The sequence below is a fragment of the Phodopus roborovskii genome, unplaced genomic scaffold, assembly GCF_943737965.1.
Source record: "Phodopus roborovskii unplaced genomic scaffold, PHOROB, whole genome shotgun sequence".
Taxonomy (NCBI): Eukaryota; Metazoa; Chordata; class Mammalia; order Rodentia; family Cricetidae; genus Phodopus; species Phodopus roborovskii.
The window spans coordinates 18127275-18149019 of NW_026126558.1; the positions used below are offsets into that span (position 1 = coordinate 18127275).

General features: G+C 47.7%; 1 protein-coding gene across 2 annotated transcripts in view; it reads right to left on the reverse strand.

The window, feature by feature from the left end:
• The window catches only part of Vac14 (VAC14 component of PIKFYVE complex), a 110972-nt gene that overhangs the window by 53883 nt on the left and 35344 nt on the right, over window positions 1-21745 (reverse strand). For both annotated transcript variants that reach the window (XM_051201857.1, XM_051201858.1), the window contains exons 10-12: window positions 18064-18127; window positions 13013-13157; window positions 12690-12755 (exon numbers count right to left, since the gene is read on the reverse strand). In XM_051201857.1, coding sequence (XP_051057814.1) covers window positions 12690-12755; window positions 13013-13157; window positions 18064-18127 — 275 coding nt within the window. The remainder of the gene's footprint in view (window positions 1-12689; window positions 12756-13012; window positions 13158-18063; window positions 18128-21745) is intronic.

Consider the following 21745-nt stretch of genomic DNA (forward strand, 5'->3'; position numbering starts at 1 on the left):
CAACCCCCACCCTAGACCAGTTAATGTCATTTAGTGCAGCTTTCCTCTTGTTAACATCTACTGAGTAGCTACTATGGTTCTGCTTTGACTATAGGAGACACAGGACTAGATAGGACAGGCTCTGCCTCAGTCACAGGCTATAGGATGTGAAATTAAACATTAATTGAAAGAGAGCCTCTGTGCCTCAGGAACCAATAACTTGGTCTGAGGGGAGCCAGGTGCCTTTGGAAGCACTTGAACATGCATCCACTAAGGGCTTGCATATGCATGGTGTGTGTGTGTGTGTGTGTGTGTGTGTGTATGTAGGGCATCTGAAGCACTCTCTTAACCAGTATAAGCTGCTTATGGATGCAGAGAACAACTTGTACATTCTGGGAAACAAATCTTTTGGTGCTTTAGCTCCAGAGAGGGATGTGGGCACTGGAAGGTGTGTGTAGCTAGAAACTAGGCTAAGGTGGACCGTCAAAAACTTATGACCCACACAAAAGAATCTGGGTTCCATTTTGCAGGTTAGTAGCTATTTCTATTTCCCTGTATGTACACATGGACACTTGATCATGCAAAACTGCCTTGAAGGCTGTAAGACCAGCTGGCCCTCTGTGCCCAAGGATTCAACCAACTGTGGACTGAAAATATTAGGTGATGAACATATATACAGGATATGTGAAGGCTTTTTCCTTGTCTTATTTCCTAAACAATGAAGCATAATAGTATTGCCATAGCATTTAAATGTATTGAGTATAATATGCCACCCAGAGAAGACTAAAAGTGCATGGAACAAAGTATGTAGATATATGCAAATACTGGCCCATTTCATTGAAGGGATATGAAAATTTTCAGATTCTGGAATCCAAAGGGTCCTTGGATCAATCTCTTATAAACACCAAGGAAGAAAGGGACGTCATGTACAGAGCACAGAAAGCAGGCACAAAGAGTCTGATTTACCACTCTGGTTATAAGACTTTTAATTCCAACACCAAGCTGTTAATGGCCTTGGCTTGATGATGGGGTAGGAATAGCAGTGTTCACACCCAGGGGTTTTCATAAGATTGTGCAACCATGCATCTTTCCATTACTGCATCCTGCCCACTGGACAGGAGAGCAGAGCCAGGAAGGCTGCACATCTTGCATTCAGAACTCTCTTATTTCAGTATGTTTAACATCAAATGGAAGATGAATGCAAATTACACTTCAATTGCACAATTAAAGCCGGAAATGTTGTCTACAGGTTCCTTTGGTGATCCCAGCCACTCCTCCTGTGCTTACAAAGCAAATGATTTGTTTCTGGTCCTAGGGACTGGCACAAAGCCCACAGCCCTGCCTGGGGCACCATAGATGCACAGGTGCACACACAATGAACTGACCCTTCCTGCCCCTTAAATAGAACAGAATTGAAGAAGGAAGGGGCTGCTTGAATGGAGGGCAAGAAATGACTTATGGTAGATACCGGGGAGCTACTGTGGGACTATATAGTAGCTCTGACATTAGCTCTAGTGATAAAATCCTGCTGCTATTTCTCATAATCATAACTTGGATCCTGAGGCTTTGTAGCAATAACCAAAATAAAGATCTGGCCCAGGGAGGAGAGCTATAGCAGAGAAAGGTCTTGTCAACAGGGGCTCTTGGAAAAGACAGCAGAGGTCCACCCTTCCTGTTAGATCTGGCTTTGTGTCTCTGTGCCCAGCCAGGGTTGTGGTGTTCTACACTTTCCTAGAGACCCTGAAATCGTGGGGTGTGGGTAGGAAGCTGTGGGACAAGGACCCCACAAGGCCAGAAGGGAAGGCCCCAGAGCCACAGACATGTGGCCGGTCTCCTTCCGCCCCCAGAAACCCAGATTCAATCCTTCTGCCAGTGAGCAGGCTGCCTGGGCCCATGCCCATGGCTGGCCCAGAGTCCTGGCTCTGAGGACAGGGACTAGCTCAAAGAAAGCAGGAGGAAGCCACACCAATTAGTATGCACTACACAGCATTTTTGCAAAATGAATATAAAACACTTGTGCTTTCTTTTTGTGTGAGAGAAAGAAGAGGGGAAGGGGAGGGAGGTTACAAGAAAGCAATATTCTGCAGGAGCAGGAGCGCCTGCTGTTACCATGGCAGTGGGAGGGGTGGGGACCATCAGCTGGTCCCTGATTCTAGAGCGCAATGTGCTGCCTTGACTCCTTGCTGGAGTACAAGGGTCAAGGTTGAGGATGGTGAGTACAAATGGTACCAGTCAAGGTGTCTCTGAGGGAAGTCTGAGGCATTGGGGGTAAAGGGGCTTCATATTTCTGACGGGTGGACAGCAGAGAAGAACCAGGGGATTCCTAAGATAATCCCTTTTGTGGAGACAACTTTATAGTAGCAAATGGCATTTTCCACATAGGATAAATGTGGACACTCATCTGTCTCCCGTATTTTCTAGCAGCCAAGGCAGCCCTCTCCTGGACTGTGCTGCTTCTTTCCCATCTTTTGCTAGTCTAACGGCGTCCATTACTCCAATACCTGTCTAGAGCCCAGTTCAGGAAATGATGTAGGACTGGAAGACTCTGCCTTTGCAGGGCACTGGCTGCTCCTGTGCCCAACTGGTAAGGGTACAATTTGCAGACAAGCACTGCAGGTTCAAGTCCCCACACTGGGGAGCCTGTCCTTGCCTTCAGCCAACACTACTTTGGCTCTAAGCCCCAAGCAATCACTTAACAATCACTGACCTGTATATGGCACAGGTAAAGGAAATAGAAGATGCAAAGTCTGGAATAGCTGCTGCCCAAAGGGTGGATAGACAGGAGTCCCACTTTAAGCTACCCACTGAGCTTTAGGAAGCAGTAGGAAGCTCTAGCTTTATATAGGAAGCTCTAGCTGAGGCTCTAGATGTCAACTGGCTTAGCAGCTGAGCTTCTTTGAAGGGGAATCTTTTTTCTATTGTCAGGAAATTCCCAAACTCTGCTCTCTTCAGTGCTGGCTGGGAGGAAGCTCCAAGAATGTTCCCAGTTGGCACAGTTTGTACTGGTGAGAGAGACGGATGCAGCTCCAGACTCTGGACACTGTACTCTGGCCAGTGTAAGCCAAAGCCAAGGAATATCTGAAGCCTCTGTCCAGAACAACTGACTGGTGCCTTGTAGGTGATCTGGGCCAGGTCAGGCTGCCCCTCATGCTGTGAAGCATGGCTGACAGGAAAGGCAGAGCCACAGAGGCCTGGCTTTCTGCTTCTGCCCAAATAGAAACTAGTTCCTTTTGTTAGAAGGGTATAGCTCAGTGGCTAGGCCTCTTCCATCTCTGACCACATATGACTTGGCTCTTGCTGCCCTGGGGCTTGGGGAATCAGCCAGAGAATTCACCCTAGGAAGCCAGACTGAAGGCCAAGAGCAGTGGGAAACGCACCCACACCAGCTGGCACTGGGGCTGGAGGCCTCGCCCTAGACACAAGGTAAACAGGAGCTGCAGAAAGCAGCAGGCAGTCTGGCATTCTGAGGAAAGCTGTAGTCTACATGGTACCACGAGAACTCCACCTTCTAAAACAAGATGAGCACTGCCCCAAAGAACAGTCCAGAATTCGTGTAGGTAAGGAGGTCTGTTCAGGTGTGGACACATTTCTTTTCTCATTAGAAAACCAAAAACCACTCAGGTTGCTTTTTGGTGTCTTAACAAAGCAAAGTAACTTCCAGCTGTACATACATGTAGCTCACAGGCTATGTTGGCTGACTGAGTACACATCCTATGGGGATTTAGGCAGGTTTTTTTTTTTTTTTTCTTTTTTTTTTTTTTTCTCAAATGGACTTTGGAGATTTTTCCTAGTGTCTAGATCTGGACTGACTATATAAAGGAAGTACCCATGCTACTATTAGTCACACTGATTAGGTTAGTATAGGTGAATCTAGTAGTTGCCCCTCTTGGGGTACAGGAAAGAAAGAAAGAAGGGCAGGTTAGGGTAGGATCACTGAGAAACCAGATGCTGAGCCCAGCCCCTAACTCCACAAGTTTTTCTTCCTGTTGATCCAGCCGTTCTCATTGTACTGTCCTGAGTTCCTAGCTCTTAGGGCTGAAAATTCTCTGAGACAGCTAGGGAACTGAGCGCAGCTGGAGAGTGGCACACATGCATAGCCGTAAGAGTTCTGTCACCAGGTAATGAACCTTTGCATTGTGGACATCTGGGGGAGGGGGAGTTCCTTACCCCCTTCTCAAGCTCTGCTTAACCCTCCTGGCTTATTGATAAGCTTCCCACAGCCCTGGCCTGAGACAGGGACAGGGCAGGACCAGCACACTCTGCATCCAACTTGGTTGTTCACCTTCTTATGAAATGTTTCTGAGCATCAGCTATGGGCTGGGCAGACTTCTCTTACAGATCTCAGCTAACCTGTCATTATAAAGAGTGATAAGGGCTATGAAGGGATGATAAAAAGGCGGAGAGATCCTGGCCCAGTCTTAATGTGCAGAAGGAAATGTATTGGGGACAAAGACAGTCAGAAAGAGTGACAGAAGTAGAGAGGGAATGGAGGACAGGGAGAAGGAGGGAGGGAAAGAGAGGGAGTGGAGTAGATGATAGCAAGGGAGAGATCAATCATACAGGGGATCCTGAGTGACTCACGAGACCTCAACATACCCTGACTAAGTAAATCCCTAACTTCTCTGGGCTTTCTGAAACTCGTTTTTTTCTTAGGTGAAATGGACCCCCCCCTCCCAGTCCTCTTGTGAGGCTGCTGGGAGGATGAAGATGACTGCTGGGCACCAGGCCTATGATGGAGTCAGTGAGTGGGCTGAACTGTCATCATGGGGAGTGGTCCTCTTCTGGCCCCAGTGAACCCACAGGAAACTGCCACAGAAATATAGCTTTCCAGACAAAGAAAAGAAACAACACAATCTGGAAGAACACTTGACTTCTAAAGATGCCAGAAGCAGTGTGTGGGCAGGGCGTGAGCACAGTGGGCCATGGCCTAGCTACTGCTCCAGACTACATGGAGAGGGCACCGGGGCTGAGAGTTGGGGGTTCCAGCTTCCACAGATCTCATGCTGATCCACAGTTGTAGTTCCCAATCAGACATGTGCTCCATGTCTTCTGGAATTTGTGAACCATGCTTAGGTTGAGAGTAGGCTGAGGGGATCAGGGATGAGGCCCAAGCAGCTGGTTCTGGAATTGCAGAGGATTCTGACATAGCCTAGTGTGGGCAGTGCTGCAGGGCTTTGAAGCCTAATGGTTGAACTTTGGTCTCTGAGGTGAGATCACTTTGGAAGTTCAAGCAGAGATGGTCACTGGGGCCCTGTGGCAGGGCTAGGTGATTTACCCAGCCCTTTGAGCAACTCAGTTCCTTTCCCCAGGAGAAGGCTGAACCCAGAGGGCCCCCCTTTGTTTAGTCTTTCTGTTGCAAGCAGGCCCCATCCCTGGGAAAGCAAGCCTGCCTTTCCACTGCCTGTCTCAGCCCACCCTCTCCCTGCCATCAGCGGCCAGACATCTGCCTGCCACACCACTCCACGACAGTTACTGTCCTCAGTTGGGTGCATGTTTGCCCTCTGTCCCCTAGAAGTATCTGGACAGATATAAATATACATGCCCTCCTGGACCACAAAATTGGCTTTGTGAAGTGAGATGACTACAGGCTTCCCTTGGTTACTATGGGTTCCCCATTCACTCTAGGGTGGCTAATGGACAGATTGTGAGAAGAGTGTGAAAATCTAGAATGAGAAAGAGCTGAGGCCCTCTAGACGGACACAACAGTTGTGCCCCATCCTTGACAACAATTTGTTGACAAGGTCTCAATTTAGAAGATGTACATCCTCCCTAGGTTCCCAGCAATGGCTCCAGGTATTTTTGCTGGGCTGCAGGGTACAGTTGCTGAGGAGTTGGGCCAGGGGATCTGGCTATCCCTAGGAGGAAGACATGGGGATTGAAACTGGTCTCCAGTGTTTTTTTTTTCTTGCTGGCTGGAAGCTCCTGTTGCCTGCCACTTGGGAGAAGAGGGAAGTAGGAAGTGGTAGGGTCAGCTGTGGTAGAGTGGGGATGTAGCATCTAGTGCTGGGGACAAGGCCCCTGAGCTGCAGTGGGGGAGAACCCTGAGCCCTCCATCTCCTTACATGGAGTAGGCCCCGGGCTGGAATGATTAAGTTCTTAGCTACTGACATTAGCTTAGTGTGTTATGGGTAGAGATTCTAACTTTACTGGGTAATCTGATTTTAAAGAAACCTGTGGAATTGAGGCAGAAGTGGAAAGGTTGTTTTTATTTGTTTTGGAGAGTAGGCGGAATGAAAACTGGAGTGAATAAAAACTGAGGCAAGGAACCAAGGAGGAGGAACAAGTCCCATTCTTAGGGAAGACTGTCCGCTTTTGAGTCCACAGCATTAGTATTCCAGGGAGCAGAGTCAGGACCACACAAAGTCAGAGCTGGAAAGGACCAAGGACAATCCAGTCCAACTTCAGCATCTTAGAGAAGAAAACTAGTCCTGTGGAGAGCTGGGTGGCATGGGACCAGCGGCCTCCTGAACTCTGAGACCCCTGGTGATCTCAGTCATTGACCTCAGATTTTTAGAAAGCCAGATGGGGGACAGAGTGGGCTTCTGGTCTGAAAAGAGATACGGACTCCCTGTCCCATCTGTGAGTAGTCTAGAGAAAGCCTGTGAGGCCTGGAAAAGGCAAGGAAGCAAGGCCAAGTTCAAATGCTCAGAGGGAAAGGGCACATTCATAACTGAAGGCCAGCCAAAGACAAAATTCTATTAGGGCAATATGAGACCAGTCCTACATGGCTATACCCTAATCTGAGCTGGCTCCTGTTCACAGCAAAGACTGTGTGGGGTTTTAGATTCCCTGGATTAGCTATATCCAGCTCCCAGGGTGAGTTATCTTCCTTATGTATGAACCTCCTCCTAAGTCAAGCTGGGAGAACTGAAACCATTCTAGGACTACTACGCATATTTGCTCAGACAGTAGCTGTTGTTATTAATTGCTATTCTGCCAAATCTAGCCTCAACTGGAACACAGGCCTCCAGATAGAGTTACTGTGCTCATATTAATTGAGGTAGGAAACCCAGCCCATTTTTGGTGGGTGCATTCCTTGGGCAGGGGACCCTGGACTATATAATGAGAAAGGGAATTGTGCAGCAGCATGCATTTACTTACCCTTCCTGCTTCCTGGTTGCTTCAAGCTCTTGACTGATTTACCTGCTGCAACGGACTGACTGTACCTTTGCATGTGAACAACTTCTCCCTGAAGTTGCTTTGTGAGAGTAACCCACCACAGCCAACAGGAAAGGAATGAAGGCACAAGACAGGTGCAGTGGAGCAGCGGCCCTATGAATGTCCCCAATGTCCCCTGAAGGAAGCTGCCATTGAGGCTATCAGAGGGGGCCGTCACTGGCTCCCTAAGTTGCCTTTAATAGAAGTACCTCTATTTAACTACAAGCCTCCCTTCAGAGGCAGATCCTGAGATGGCTTATCTTCAGCTGAAGGTCTTCCTTCTGGAGACAGAAGAGCTTTGGTCACCTTGGAATCTTCAAGACCATAGTCTTCTCATAGCAAGCTGTGGGTTGGGGCTTCCTTTTGAGGTAGACTTCATATCACTGCCTCCGTTATCACTAAACAAAGCAGGTAACCCAAGCTCAGGTGGGTTCAAGCTCCCAGACGGAAGTGGCAAGAGTCCTTGATAATGGGGACATCAAGGTGCTTACAATTGTGATTAGGTGTACTGAGAAGAAAAGGGACTCAATGGGACAACAGGGCTGCTTGGCCATGAGATTGAGCCAAAGGTAGCTTCAGCTGCTGGTGGTGGTGGGAGGCTTCCTACCAAGCCAGATGACCTGAATTTCATCTCCGGAATCTACTTGGTAGAAGGAAAGACTGATTCCCACAAGCTATGCTCTGATCACCACACACAGACAGACAGAAATGTAAAATCAAAATGCAAAAAACAAAGGAGCCTCTTCCTGCTCAGGTGCTAGGGTGGGCACCTGCCTGGAGAGGCCACATTAACAGCACTGTCTCAGCAAAGCCTGCACATCTCCTTTAGTTACAAACGAGCCTTGAGAGGATCTTTGGCTGTTTGATTTGGCCAGCCAAGCCCTCTCCCTCGAGGGCCAAGAATCTTTTCATCTTTTCTGTTCCCTTTCTTCAGAGGTCTGTACCATGAAAACAGGTTTAATTTCCCAACTCCTGTCAAGGCAAACCTTTCCTCACATGAGGTCCAGGGCACAGAAGACTCATCCCTGGGGTCCCTACCCTATCCCTGAGGCCCCTATCCTATTGGTGAGGGAGCAAGAGGCCTAGAATTGGAGACTAAACAGGCAGAGAGGTGCACCAGTGAGGATAGCTGGCAGCTCAAGGATGCCCAATTCTGCTTCTCTTAGGGTCTGGGTACTTGTGACACATCTCATCGGGCTGAGGATAGAAAGGCAGCGGTCTGTCCTAGATCAAGGACCATCACTGTACTTTCAGGGATACTTGGCACCAGGTGCCCTAAGATATCCCTGAGACCTACCCGATGGGTGCCTCTAAGGCCCATGACTACACCAAGGCTGTGAGCCCTGCTCCAGGATGCTACCTGACACATTTGCCAGAAGGGTGGTTCTCATCCTTTTTGCTGCTTTGGCACTGTTCACACCAGGCTAAAGCTCCCATCAGCAACTTTGAAGTTAAGACAGGGGAAGAGCAAGCAGCTTCTCCTGGGTTGGTAGTCTTTTCTGAGACCTGAGATGTTGAGGCAGGGTATGCCAAACAGGCCTCACTGCTGATAGGACAGGTCCATAGTAATGTGGATCCAGCAGGGCCTACTTACTGGTCTCAGAGGATTTGCTTCTGAGAGAGAGGCCATGGCTGCTGAGGTCTTGATGAGCTTCTGCCAATAATGTCCTTTCCCTTTCTCTCCCTGGGCCAGAGGCAGCCAGCTGGAGGCCTTCCTCAGCTAGTATGAAGAGTGATGTTTCAGACACGGTGGGACATGCTGACGACAAGGTTCTAAGAAGTGAGGCTAGCACTGAATGCCAGCTTTAACCCAGGGCTGCTGGGGAGGCTGAGGGATGGGAGAAAGGCAGGAAGGGGCACTCTTCACTTCTCCATTACCCACTGCCTGGCTTTCTATGGGAACACAGGCTCCTTAGCCTGCTCTGTGCCCGCCTGCTGGAGAAACTGAGGGAGAGGGCTGTGAGTAGACATGGGGACCATCTTACTGAGGAGCCTCTGTTTACCATGGGTCGTCCTGCATTTTGGGTCCTGTGCTTAGCATCTGATGCTCACAAGCTCATTTAACCCTTCTAGCACTCCCAGAGGGAGATGTCTGTTATTCTTCCTTTATGGGAACAGGCTAGCCAATCATTAGGTGGCAGAGCCAGGACTAAACTTCTGGACTGCCTGATCCTAAGGCTTGTGTCCCTGGCCACCAAGAAGGGATGCCATTGTAGATCATAATGGAATAAAACTGCTGTGTTATGTTCACTACCTGAATACAACCTTCATACAAACCCTGAGTTGTTACTAAAGGACAAAGTGACTTACTGGATGTGAACCTAGCTCCCAAGCAGGGGAACTCAATGTTTTGAAAAGTCCAATTTCTCACTGGGTGAACCTAGGAGAACAGGAAGGTGACTGTGGTGGGCAGGGTCTGTGAGTGCTGTGTCTCTGTGTTCTATCTAAAAGGCAGGCATGGACTTTGTTAGCCTCGTTTCATGGGCTCAGACAGATTAAATTCCTTATGCAAGGCTACCCGCCATCAAGGATAGCGAAGAGGTAGGATTCTGCCCTGTGCTCTGGAAGCCAACTGTTTAGGCTGTCCACATTCACTCAGAGGGGACATGTGGTCCTTCCAGGCCTCTCCCATGAGAATTCTAAATGTAGGCACCTACGCATGGGAGGCAGGGGTCACCTGAAGCCTCTGGGTAGAGAGGACCCTGTCTTCAGGCAGACCTTTGTCAGGAAACTGGGAGCTGTCACCTGGCACCTTCTAGGCAGGGGAAGCACAGACCTCCTAACATGGAGGCCTACCAGGAAGCTCTGAGCATTGCTCCACATTCCGTGCTGGGGAAATCAGGGTCACATTCCTCATAAAAAACAAGTTATTGGATCTGTAGCTAATGGGAGGATTTCTACTTCAGTGCCAAGAATATTAATTTGACACCTGCAAACTGTTTCTGACAAAAAAGATTCAGATAATGTCTACAAGGAACAGGCGGCAGGGAGGAAACAGCCACTTATCCTGAATAAAGGAAGACTAGTTAATGAATGCCAGAAGGGTGTGGCCTACCAAGCTGTCACTCTGGCAGAATTGAAGAACAATGACAGCCAAGACACTCAAGAGAGGCCACAGGCTACCAGGGCTACAGAATATAGAGGGTGGGGATAAGCTAGGTCTCTGAGCTGTCTTCCCCATGCCTGGCTCTTGCATCATCAACACCTGGGTACACACTGTCTCCTGGGGTTAGTGGCTCTAAACCAGAGCAAGGAATATAATGTAAACTAGAGGGTTTATCACAGAATTATTGAGAAAGAAAAACATTTGCAACAGAGATGATGAATAGATGTCCTAAATATACAAAGAGCTTCCTCAAATCAATAAGCAAAGAGGACAAAGGATTTAGGGATGAAAAGGAAAGGAATTTTTCAAAATACAAACATTCCACATTGAACTGAGAATCTTCACAGAACAAGAGGGAAAAGGGCAGTGATCCTTCTGGAGAAATGAGGAGGAAACCCAAGTGCCTGCCTCCCCAGGTGGCTCTAGACTTGATGTGACACGGCACAGTAATTAAACAGTTAAGGGTATGGAGCTTGGCTTCAAATAGACCTGGTTTTAAGTTTAGGCTCTAGTATATCTTCATTGTGGGCAAGTTAAAAGCCTTAGTGTTTTTTTTTTTTTTTTTTTTTTTTGTGTGTGTGTGTGTGTGTGCGCGCGCGTGTGCTACAAAATGGAAGCAGCAGAGCTTCCCCCCTGTGTGTGTGTGTGTGCTACAAAATGGAAGTAGCAGAGCTTCCTCCTTCTCCAGAGCTGCTCTGAGGTTCTCTAATGTCTACAACCAGAGTCCAGCATGGTCTGTGAACCTCAAGCAGCTACAGGGAGATCAGAGCAGTGCCTGGGAAATTTGGAAAACCCCATCAGGGAACACTTCCTATATCTCCTACAGAGGATCCAGAAGGAAAGGACTCCCACTGCCAAGTCCATAGTGTCTTCAAGGTCAAAGACACTGGGCAGCCCCTTTCAGGAATGGCACCCTGTCGAAGAATAAGAGTGTGGCACAAACCTGACTCAATAGTGATTATCAAGGTCCCCAGATCCTTCTAGAAAGGCAGGAGAGGCCATTCTCCGATAGCACCTCCCCTGAAAAAACTGTCCCCAAGATCAGCTTTAATCCTCTCCTCACGAGGCCCACAAGATGTGCCCCAAAGCCTTGACAACATTTGGCACTTCAGCAAATCGAGTTTCCACAGCCGCAACCTGAACACAGCAGTTTAATGGACTGTATCTCCTGTGCTCCCACTAAACACATGCACACACAAAAGCCAATTCCAAGCAAAGGCGGCTGGATGCGATTAAACAACTCAATTTAAAGGGCTAAAAACTCAGCTGCTTCCAGTGAAGTCCCATGGAAAGCCAATCAGCAGACTTTTCTCTTTCGTTTTGCTCTGAACTCCTTGATGAGTCACTCCCAGCTCACAGGCAGAACTAGGCTACATATTCACCTGGGTCTCAAACTGCAGGGGAATGGGGTGGGGAGGGAAGAGGGTGTATGTGGGGAGGAGGGGCAAAGGTGTGCACAGACCATCTGTTTGGGATCTTTCTGGAAATGGAGAGAAATTGAGAGGATCTGGAGGGTTACACCTGCCTGCTGGTTTTTCTCAAAAACTAGAAAGCAAATTCTGGTTGCAGGACAGTTGCTAGGACCCCGAGAGTGCCTCCTGCCAGCCCACGGAAGACCAAGCTGCATCATTCCAAGGAAGTTGAGCAATGACCTTTCTCCCAACCCCAATCCTGTCCTCCCCCCATGACCCTATTGCCTAAGTCATACGCCTACTGCTTTGTGGAGACAAGGCTCTACCCATCCCTCAGAGTGCCTGAGATCCCAGAAAAGGGAGAGGGCTGCATCACAGCTTAGACCATCAGTCAGCATCTAATGTACAGCCAGAAGGACAGACCTGGATGATGGAGGATTGTGTCCCTGAAAATAGGCACGTTCTGCCCCTTGGCTAAGAGGCAGGGGAGCCCTGAAAAGAACACCCTGCCCGAACTCTGGGGCAAATGATGCCAAGAAATGAAGGTAGAGTAATAGAGGGCTGTCCCCACCCAGTCCACCCTCTCCTTTTCACACTAGCAGCTCATGAGGACCCCTGTGAAGCAAGGCTTTGGGACCAATTTTAAGTTAGTGGCCCAACTGGTGTGCAGCTGAAACAATAAACCACACAGCCCTTTACACATGTCCATTTCATTCCAAAACACAGGTACTACTGCTGTCCTCGTCAGACAGAAGAGGAAACTGAGGCAGAGGAATTTGGGCAGCAAGGCAGGGCAATGCCTTGTTCTCAGGTAGGCTGAACTCAGGTATAGCTGTAAACTCATGCCCTGTCTCAAGTGTCCCAGAATAACCTACAGAAGAAATACCCTTCCTCAGAATGTTAAATGCAGTTTTTGTTTAAGAATACAACATCAATCAGAAGAACATCTCTAAGCTGTGAAGACCCCCACAGTTCACTAAAAGGAAAGCTGGGTAACTGGTGTTTCATAAAGAGGGCGGAGCTTGGGGACCTACCTCATCAGATTCATCGGATAATGTCTGAAGTAGGATAGGGAAGAGGCTGTCTGTGTGCCGGAACATCTGGAGAGCAGAGAAGGGGGTACTTGTGAGTTCCCTGCCCCCGACACTGGGCTCAGTGCAGACAAAATGCTACACGTCTGTTATTCCCCTTGGCTCCTCCCTGGCCCACACCACCTCATAGCACCTGCCACTCTTCTGCTTTCCAGGCTTTTTCTAGATGGCCATACCCTCAACACTGAGTGTGGGCAGGCCCTGAAAACCCAAGGTGAACCTTTAATATGACCACTGGCCTTCTGCAGAGCTGGGTCCAAGCTCACCTTGCGGGGAGTTTTGATGTAGAGATGGTAAAGCCACTTTAGAACGGCAATCCTGGTCATCATCCCAATGGCTGTGTCACTGAGGTGGCAGTTCAGGACTTGCACAATCCCATCCAGGTGCAGGGTCACTGGAGCCCTGTCAGTGCTGCGGGCAAGACCAAAATGAAGCCTTGAGTCATTCTCTCCCCATGAACTCCAGCACCCCCTGGGTCTGCACACTCAAAACCACACTTTTACTCCACTGTCTATCACAACGCACTTCTCCAAAGTGATGACAGTGCAGGTTGCATTTCTGTGTCCTGGGATCAAGGGGTTCCACTGTCCACCTATACAAAATGGCCTTTCTTGGCTTTTCAAGGCTATTCAATTATTCATCTGCACTAGGAGCTTGATGGCTGTGTGCTCCTCACCAGTCTGCAGATTCTGAAGCTCATGTGTTGTGATCCTAAGGAACGTGTCTCTATAACGGCTAGGCAGAATTGCTGTTTAATACACTTTGGTGGTCCCCTGGCACCCATTTCAGGGTTGAGAGTGGGCAATCCATTCTCAGGGACTAGATGATCTCAGTATGTGACACAGTGACAGAACTCAGAATAGAGCCTTTGCACAGAGGAAGGCAGCCACTGTGCTTTCCTAAGAGTCACGCGGCTAGGCGTTCCTGATGGCTTTTGAGTATTTCAAACTGTCAAGGAGTTGGCAGTAAAAGACAGGCAGGGCCACGGTGGCAGAAACAGTGGCTAGTCAAGCCCTTTATCACTCTATCCTGCTCTCTGTCCAACAGAAACACAGCTGTAGCACAAATGACTCCTACATTACCTAGTTTCTAGGTTGATATAAGCTTTCATGTTTTAACTAAGCTAAGACATTAGCATATCAACAGAACCAACAAGCTGGACATAAAGATCACTAACAAGATGCTCTACATCTTCCTTTGAAACCTAGCATGCATTTTCCATCAGCATCACATCTCAGGTCAGGGGTCTCAGCAGCCAGCATAGCAATCCATGCTGGCTCCCATAATTTCTTCACACTCCATTTCTCTCTGCCAATGGCCAGAGCTTCCTGTCTTATATTCAGGTCTTGCCTTTCTGAATTCTGGGCTGGCTTCATATAGTGCTCCTTCCAGAGTGATGCCTCGAGGCTTGGGACTCTGGACTACAGTTGTTGTGGCTGGAATTGTTCTGGCTCAGTGATGAAAGCAAATGCCTGTCACGGTCCAAAGCCTCAACAATGCACGTGGATATTCAAGGGTTGCTGCCTCCTTTTTAGTCTTATTTTGATAGCATTGTTCTCTAGAGTCTGCAGTGGGTCCTTTTCCCAGCAGAAGCAACAGGGTGTTGAGGATGCTATGTGGGGGCCTTGTGTCTGAAGACTACTGCTACAACTTAGCTGAACCAGCCTCTAGTAGTCCCTTTGGATGGTACCCACACAACAAAGGAAGGAAACTGGCAGCACTGTGCATGCTGATACTTCAATGCTGCACCCGGTCCCTGCCCCACACAAAGGTGTAAGCTTCAACCAACAACCATGAGGTCATGGAAGGGGCCTCAAGGTTCATGCACCCAATCTGCCAATGCACAAGGGGCAAACCTGGGTCCAGAGGCAGTGTGAGATGCACCATGACAAAGAGGTCAAGGGCTGAGAACTCATTTCCTTAGCTGGAGGCATCCTTTGGGGTCCTCTTCTTGGCTGGCTCAAAGTGAATGTCATGGGAAGCAGCTGGACACTTATCTTAGTGCCTGGCAAAGGAGGGTTTAGGATCCCATCTGTCCTTGAGCAGGCAGCTCTCAGCTGCTTTCTTGGGTGGTGCTGTGCTTGTAGGGAACAGGGACCTTTCTGGGGGTGGGGTGTGCTTACACAAAGTGATCAGCTTCCCTCTATTAGGCTAACCCTGAGATGCAGCATCCTCTGCTCTGGCTAACCCATCATGAGCAGAACAGTGCTCATAGGAAGTTTAAAATACATTTCTATACTGGTTCCAAAATGTCTAGACAAGTCACTCCTGAGAGATTCTGAGTTATTTCAAGGTGTCTTCAGCAAGCACTTTTTTTTTTTTTTTTTTTTTTTTTTTTTTGGGTAAAGCATCTCCTGAGCAGTCTTACATGTACATGCATACAATGTCTATATGCATGGCACTGCTGTAGCTTAAAGCACAAACTTGCCCAATCATACACAACCACCTAGTGTGTGTGTGTGTGGGAGGCAGCTGTTTTATTTTATAGCTGCAGTCAAACTGGAAGAAACGTAACTGTAAAGAGAGCTTATGAATTCGACATTGCCTTTCTAAAAACACATATGCTTTTCAATCGGCAGTCCTTCGAAGTTGGGCAGCACTGACTTTTCTGCTGGTTGTGGTATAGGGCAGCCAACCACACCAGGAGAACAGTCCTGAACAGTCACTGATGACAGTGTGGCCCTTAAAAGGCCCTAGTTGCCAGGGGATGTCCATATACCTGTTCAAAAACCTGCCAAATGCGTCAGAGAAGCCAATGTGCAACCTTTCTACAACTCTCCAACAACTCATCAGGCAAATGCTAGTGTTCTAGAGCCAGACAGACTATCTTGGATTTTCACCTCATCATTAATTAGCTGGGTGGCTTCCAGCAAGACTTAACCTCTGTCCTATCTCCTCGTTTTTGATGACTGGGATAAGGAGGGTCTTGTGATAACCAGTGAGGTTAAGTGCGACCAAGTGTTTGCTGTCTGCCAGGCACTGTTCCAGGCTTTTCACATACTAACTGAGTATATCCCATTACTCTCTGGGGTCAATGCTGCCACCCCGTCTCCCCAGTTTCTATACATGGCAGGCAGGATATGATCTGGGCCCCTTTTTCTCCAAGGAAGGGATGCACCCAGTGTACAGAAGGGTCGCAGTGGAGAAACCCTCCCTCTGCTGTAGTTTTGCTTTCCACCATGCTTCCTCCATTCTGCTGTCTTTCCTTTCCACCTCTCCTTACAGAGGCCTGCCTTCAACTTCCCACAGGTCCCCTACACTGTGGAGGGTAGAGGAGTTCAGAGCCCTTTGACTGGTGATACTTGACTGTCTGTCTACTCACTCAGACAGAGATGTCACTGGTTTATTAAGTGGCTCTCTTGGTGGCTAAGCCTGGGCTCTAGACAGGGAGAGGAAGGCAGCTGTGGTCTCTCAGTGCTTTGAACTCCCTGTACCCCAGTCTGATCCCTGGCCAGCTAATGGACTCAGAGTTTTATGTGCATGCATGTTTTTCTAGGAGAAGGGTTCACAGCTTCACTAGATTTCTAAGGCCTGGTGATCAATGAGAGGCTAATGACCAGGAAGTCTTCCTCCTAGTCACTGTTCTTAGCTGGCCATTTGGGTAGTGTTCTGGGTAAGCAATGCATCTATAAGGTGGGAGGGCAGGTTTCTTTGTGTCACCCTGAATGGTACCATCTGTACAAGCTCAGTGGTCCTGGAGGGAGCAGGTCAGAGGCTTTGAGCATCTAGCCTGTTCTCACAAATCCTGGGGCTGCATCCTTCCTAGCACAGGCTGGAGGACACAATGCTACCACAAGACAATCTTCTTGTGTTTTGCTTCACTGTTTGTGTTTTCAAAAGGTTGGATTCAGCACTGGCTTCTGAGTGACAGGTATAAACTAACCCTGGTTCCAGATACCTGGTTTGTGACCTGAACTTAGAAACTGAAGTCTCTGAAGGCCCACCTGGCAGAGCATAAGTTTTCAAATGAAAAGTGAAGTAGTAGAAGGTCATGCCACCTTTGTAGTCTATCAGTCATGCACTGTCACTGTTTCGTCACAACTGTTTTTCCTTCCAGTCCAGCTTAGGAATGTAACAGGGCTACTATTCCTGTTCCTCTCATTTGTCCATCCTGTCCATCAGCAAAGCTGCCAAGCTTACTTTTCAAACATATCTCCCACCCTGCCAGCTCCTCAGTTTGACTTGCAGTCCCTTCTACCCAGCTACTCTGACCCTCTCCTAAGTCTATTATATATAGAGCCACCCTCCTTCACGTTCTCACCCCTAAAATAGATACAATGATGCTGTTAATCGTACCAGACACCAGCAAAATCTCAATGGTCTGACATCAGGTGAGCAGTCTGGCTGCAGGAGCACATTCACCAGTCACAGTGGCTTGACCCCTAACCCTCTGCGGTGCAACCGCCCTCCTCTGCAGTCCCACTCTCTCCTGGAAACTTGCTGGCTACTTTGTTGTTCCCACTGAAGTGTGTCAAAGTCGGGCTCACATTTATGATCTTATTCTTTACCTCATACCTGTGGGATGAGCCCGGGCAGGTATCTAGAAACGTATGACAAGCATGTGAAAGTGAGTGGGAGACTGGCAATTACTCTCCTGCTGCTCACTGCTGGAGGCAGTACTGGGGTACACAGTTACTGAATCCAGTACCTGAGTTTATAAATGATGCTTGGGGCTTTAGGGATAGTAATACATTAGACACGACCAGGTTCAATGTTAAGTTTAGAGGAAATCCACTATTAGGGAATTGCCACCCACACAGCTTCAGCAGGTAGACACAGCTTCAGCAGGTAGGTCAGTGGACTCAGCCCAGTACAGGTGGCTCCCCAGGAGACACCAGGGTCATCTAGCAGGAACAGATTGGAAAGGCAGGGGATCATTTTGCTCCTTGGCCTACACTGCCCCCCTGTGGAAGCCTGTGCTATGACAGTCATCCTGGGAGAGAAGGCAGAAGTTCTTGTGCTTTGCATCTACCATAGTTACGATTCTGACTGCTGTACCCTTCCTGTCTTTTATGCCTCCCCTGAGCACAGTCAGTCTTGCCTTGGATAAGGAGAAGGCTCTTGATGCAACCTCACAGCCATCACCACACACACTGGGCTTTGAAAATGTGTATTTAATGACCTCAGCGGTTCCCAATCGTCTATCCAGGGAACTAGTGGGGAGGGTTTCCGTAGAATCCTTTAGATTTCTTCAAGTACCTCCTTTGTGTACCAGGGGCTCTCCAGTCAGTAGCCCCAGACAAGTTTCCTTGGGTCTTTGCTGCAGGCTCTTGTACCCAGAAAGAGCTAGACCACTGGCTTTTCACCAACCACTTACCTGGCTGAGGTGAAGACACTGATGCCACTTCCGAAGCTGGAGTCACAGGAAACCCCTGAACCTCCTGGGAAGAAAGAGGAACAAGATGCCGCTGAAGCCTGACACTCATTTGTAGAATGAGACCCTGGTCCCCAGCACCCACACTTCTACTTAAGCTCCTGAAAAGGAAGCCAAGGACCTAGTGCCTCTGAGGTTTCAGGGTATAGCAGCCAGGTCTGAGCATTTCTAGGCACAGGGCTCTCACAAGCTGGGGACACTCATGCTGAACACAACTGGGACATTTTAGAAGGGCCTGCAGGCCCAAGGGCGGTGGCTGTATATGAACTGGGTTATTTAACACTTTAGCCAGCAGGGAATGCAGATAAAGTTCATAATGAGATACTATTTCATACCCACCAGGAGGAATAACATAGACAAGAGAAGAAAGTGGTTAGTAAGGGTGAGGAGGAACAGAAAAGAAACTCTTAGGCATTGCTGGTGGGAATGTGAAATGGTGCTGTCACTGTGTACAATTTGGCAGTTCTTAGAAGTTAAACACAGCTATCAGGTGGCCCAGTAATCCTGCTCCAAGAGCTCCACCCAAGAGCAATGGGTACCTGCATCTCACAAAAGTTGCATTTTATGACAATGCAGCTACCTACCATAGTCAAATGGTGGAAACAGTCCAAATGCCTATGTGTGGATAAACAAAAGGAAACATTACTCAGCAACCAAAGAGGAACAGGTTACAGAATGGATGAACTTTAAAGACATGCTGAGTCAAGGAAGACAATTCCAAAAGATTACATACTAAGATTCTATTTATAGGAAATATCCAGAACAGACAATTCTGGAGACAGAAAGTAGATTAGAGGTTGCCTGGGTTGGAGGATTTTGGGGGAGTGGAGTGTGATGTGGTAAGGGCTTCCTTCTTTTTTGGTCATTGAAAATGTTCTACAATTGGTTGTGATGATTATACAATTTGGTTAATATACAAAGCACCTAAAAGGGTTAAAACTGATTCAGGAAAGAATTGTGATCTTGCACTCTGCACAAGTCAGGCTGCATGTGGCCAACTCAAAACCTTTACAGTACCTGGCTTTCTGCTGCAGGTCCCAAGCAGAACAGGAGTGAGATAATTCCAACCTTTTTCTTTTGGCACCTAATTAAGTTTCCTAAAGAGCCAAGACATTGTGCATCTGGATGGCTGCCAGTTAAGACTCTCTCTTCTAACCCCAGTCCTGGCCAGGCATTGGTCACAGCTTAGAGCGTCAAGGAAAGGAGGAGGGAGTTGTCAGTGTGAGGTGCTCAAATAGTCATATCAGCAGTTAGTACTGAGCCAATGCAGCCCCACCAGGATGTGTTGAAGACAAAGGACTTTTCCAGCATCCTTCCAAAGTGCCTAGCTTCAGGATGCAGGGAAGAAAATGTGAGACTGACTCACATGGAAAGGTGGTCTGCAGAGACTGGCCAGCCCTTTACAAGTGTCACATTGGAGGTGATTTAGAGAACAGCAATTAAGTGTAGCGCAGAGATTTTTGATAGGAGGGGAACACTGGGGATAGTCAGGTTAGGTGTGTACAGTAGAGTCAGCAATGTCCTACCAAAGTTCCAGACAACTCAGAGAATAATACAAAAGGAGCTCTTTATTCTTCTGCATTTTCTGTACACTTCAAGTTATTTTTTAAAAGTGATTTTGTTTTTTGAAAACTTAGGAAAATACATAGACAGTACCAGTATGGTGGAGATGAGAAACTGAAGATAAAAGACATTCCAATGACATGCTCTCAATCAGACCATATCAGACGCCTGGAATTCTTCCAGAGAGCCATATACACACATTAAAAGAGAGAGACAGACACAAAGAGACAGAGAAAAAGTTGTTTGTCTTAGTTTTGTCATAGTCATCTGTCCCCTGTATTCTCCTAAATCGTAAGTACTTCTCAATCAGGCCTGAGTTAAAAATTTATTGACAAGGATAGCTAAAGAGAATTTCTCACCCAGACCAACAGGCAAAAATCATAAAGAAAAAAATCTGATAGGATAATTGAAATTGAAAACCAGAGTCCCCTGCTTTACCAGAGGACCAGGGGCCATGCTGACACCCAGGACCTCAGGTAAGTACCCCCTACTCTCAGACAACTAACACTCCCAATCGCAGACCCTGCCACTGTGGGCTTCCTCCCCACCCCGTCACCATAATCCTGGCCTACAACTCTAAAGGAAATTCCCTTCCCATGAGAGCCCCTAGGTAAGACCCCAGCCTGCATGCCATCAGGACTCTGCCAGCATCCTTTCAACCGTCCCTCCTCTTGTCACCATACTCTGGCCCACGACTCTGTTGGAAGTCTCCTCTTTTGAGGCAGTGCAGGCCTGGGTAGGCCGGGTACCCATGGACTCCCCCTACTTTATCAGTGCTTGTCCAGCCCAAACCCACCAGTCCTCCCCTCATGCTGTCCCCCAACTCTAGTGGAGGCACCCTGCTGGGCCAGAGGATATGCAGGCTACCAGAACCACAGATAGCTTGCCAGCCCCAACACTGTCCCCACTCAGTGTCCTCCTAGCCTATACTTAATCACCCCACCCCTCCCATCACCATATCTCAGCCCCCAACTCCCGAGGTAGGCCCCTGGCAGGACCAGTGGCTTCACCGGCTGCCAGAAACCCAGCCCTAACTTGGGTAGAGAACTTCTACTCAACCACAGGCCACTGTAGCCAGAAGACTAGAGAGGAAATGGAAACCAAGGAACAAAACCTTCCATCCAACAAAGACAAACCCAGAACTCTGCACTGAGGCCTATAATTACCTCAACGCAGATGCCTAGACACCAGTGAAAGAACACAACATCCAGGGCTGCATGTCACCACCAGAGTCCAGCTATTCTACCATAGCAAACCCTGAATAGTCCGACACAGATGAAGCACAAGAAAACAACCTTAAAACCAAATTTATGAAGATGATAAAGGTCCTTAAAGAGAAAATGAATAAATCCCTTAAAGAAATCCAGAGGGGGGGGGAAATCAGAGGAAATGAACAAATCCCTTAAAGAAAGCTAAAAAAAAACAAAGAGTTGAAGGAAATGAGTAAAACTGTTCAAGACATAATAATGGAAATAGAAATAATAAAGAAAACATAAACTGAGGGAATCTTGGAAATGAAAAATCTAGGTAAGCAAACAGGAGATACACATGCAAGTATAACAACAGAATACAAGAGATGGAAGAAAGAATCTTAGGCATTGAAGATATAATAGAAAAAATAGGTACATCAATTAAAGAAAATGTTAAAGATAAAAGCTTTCTGACACAAAACATCCAAGAAATCTGGGACACTATGAAAAGACCAAACCTAAGAATATGAGGAATATGCCAGGTGGTAGTGGTGGTACCTTTAATCCCAGCACTGGGGAGGCAGAGGCAGATAGATCTTTGTAAGTTTGAGGCCAGCCTGGTCTACAAAGTTGAGTTCCAGGACAGCCAGGGCTACACTGTCTTGAAAAACAACAACAACAAAACCCAAAACCCAAAACCAAAAAAAGAACCCCCACCAAAAAAAGAAAACAAAAACAAAACAAAAAAACAAACAATCAAAAAAGCCCAACAGGAATAGAAGAATACTAGCTCAAAGGCCCAGAAAATATTTTCAACAAAATCAAAGGAAACTTTCTTAACCTAAAGAAGATATAAGAAATTTACAGAACAC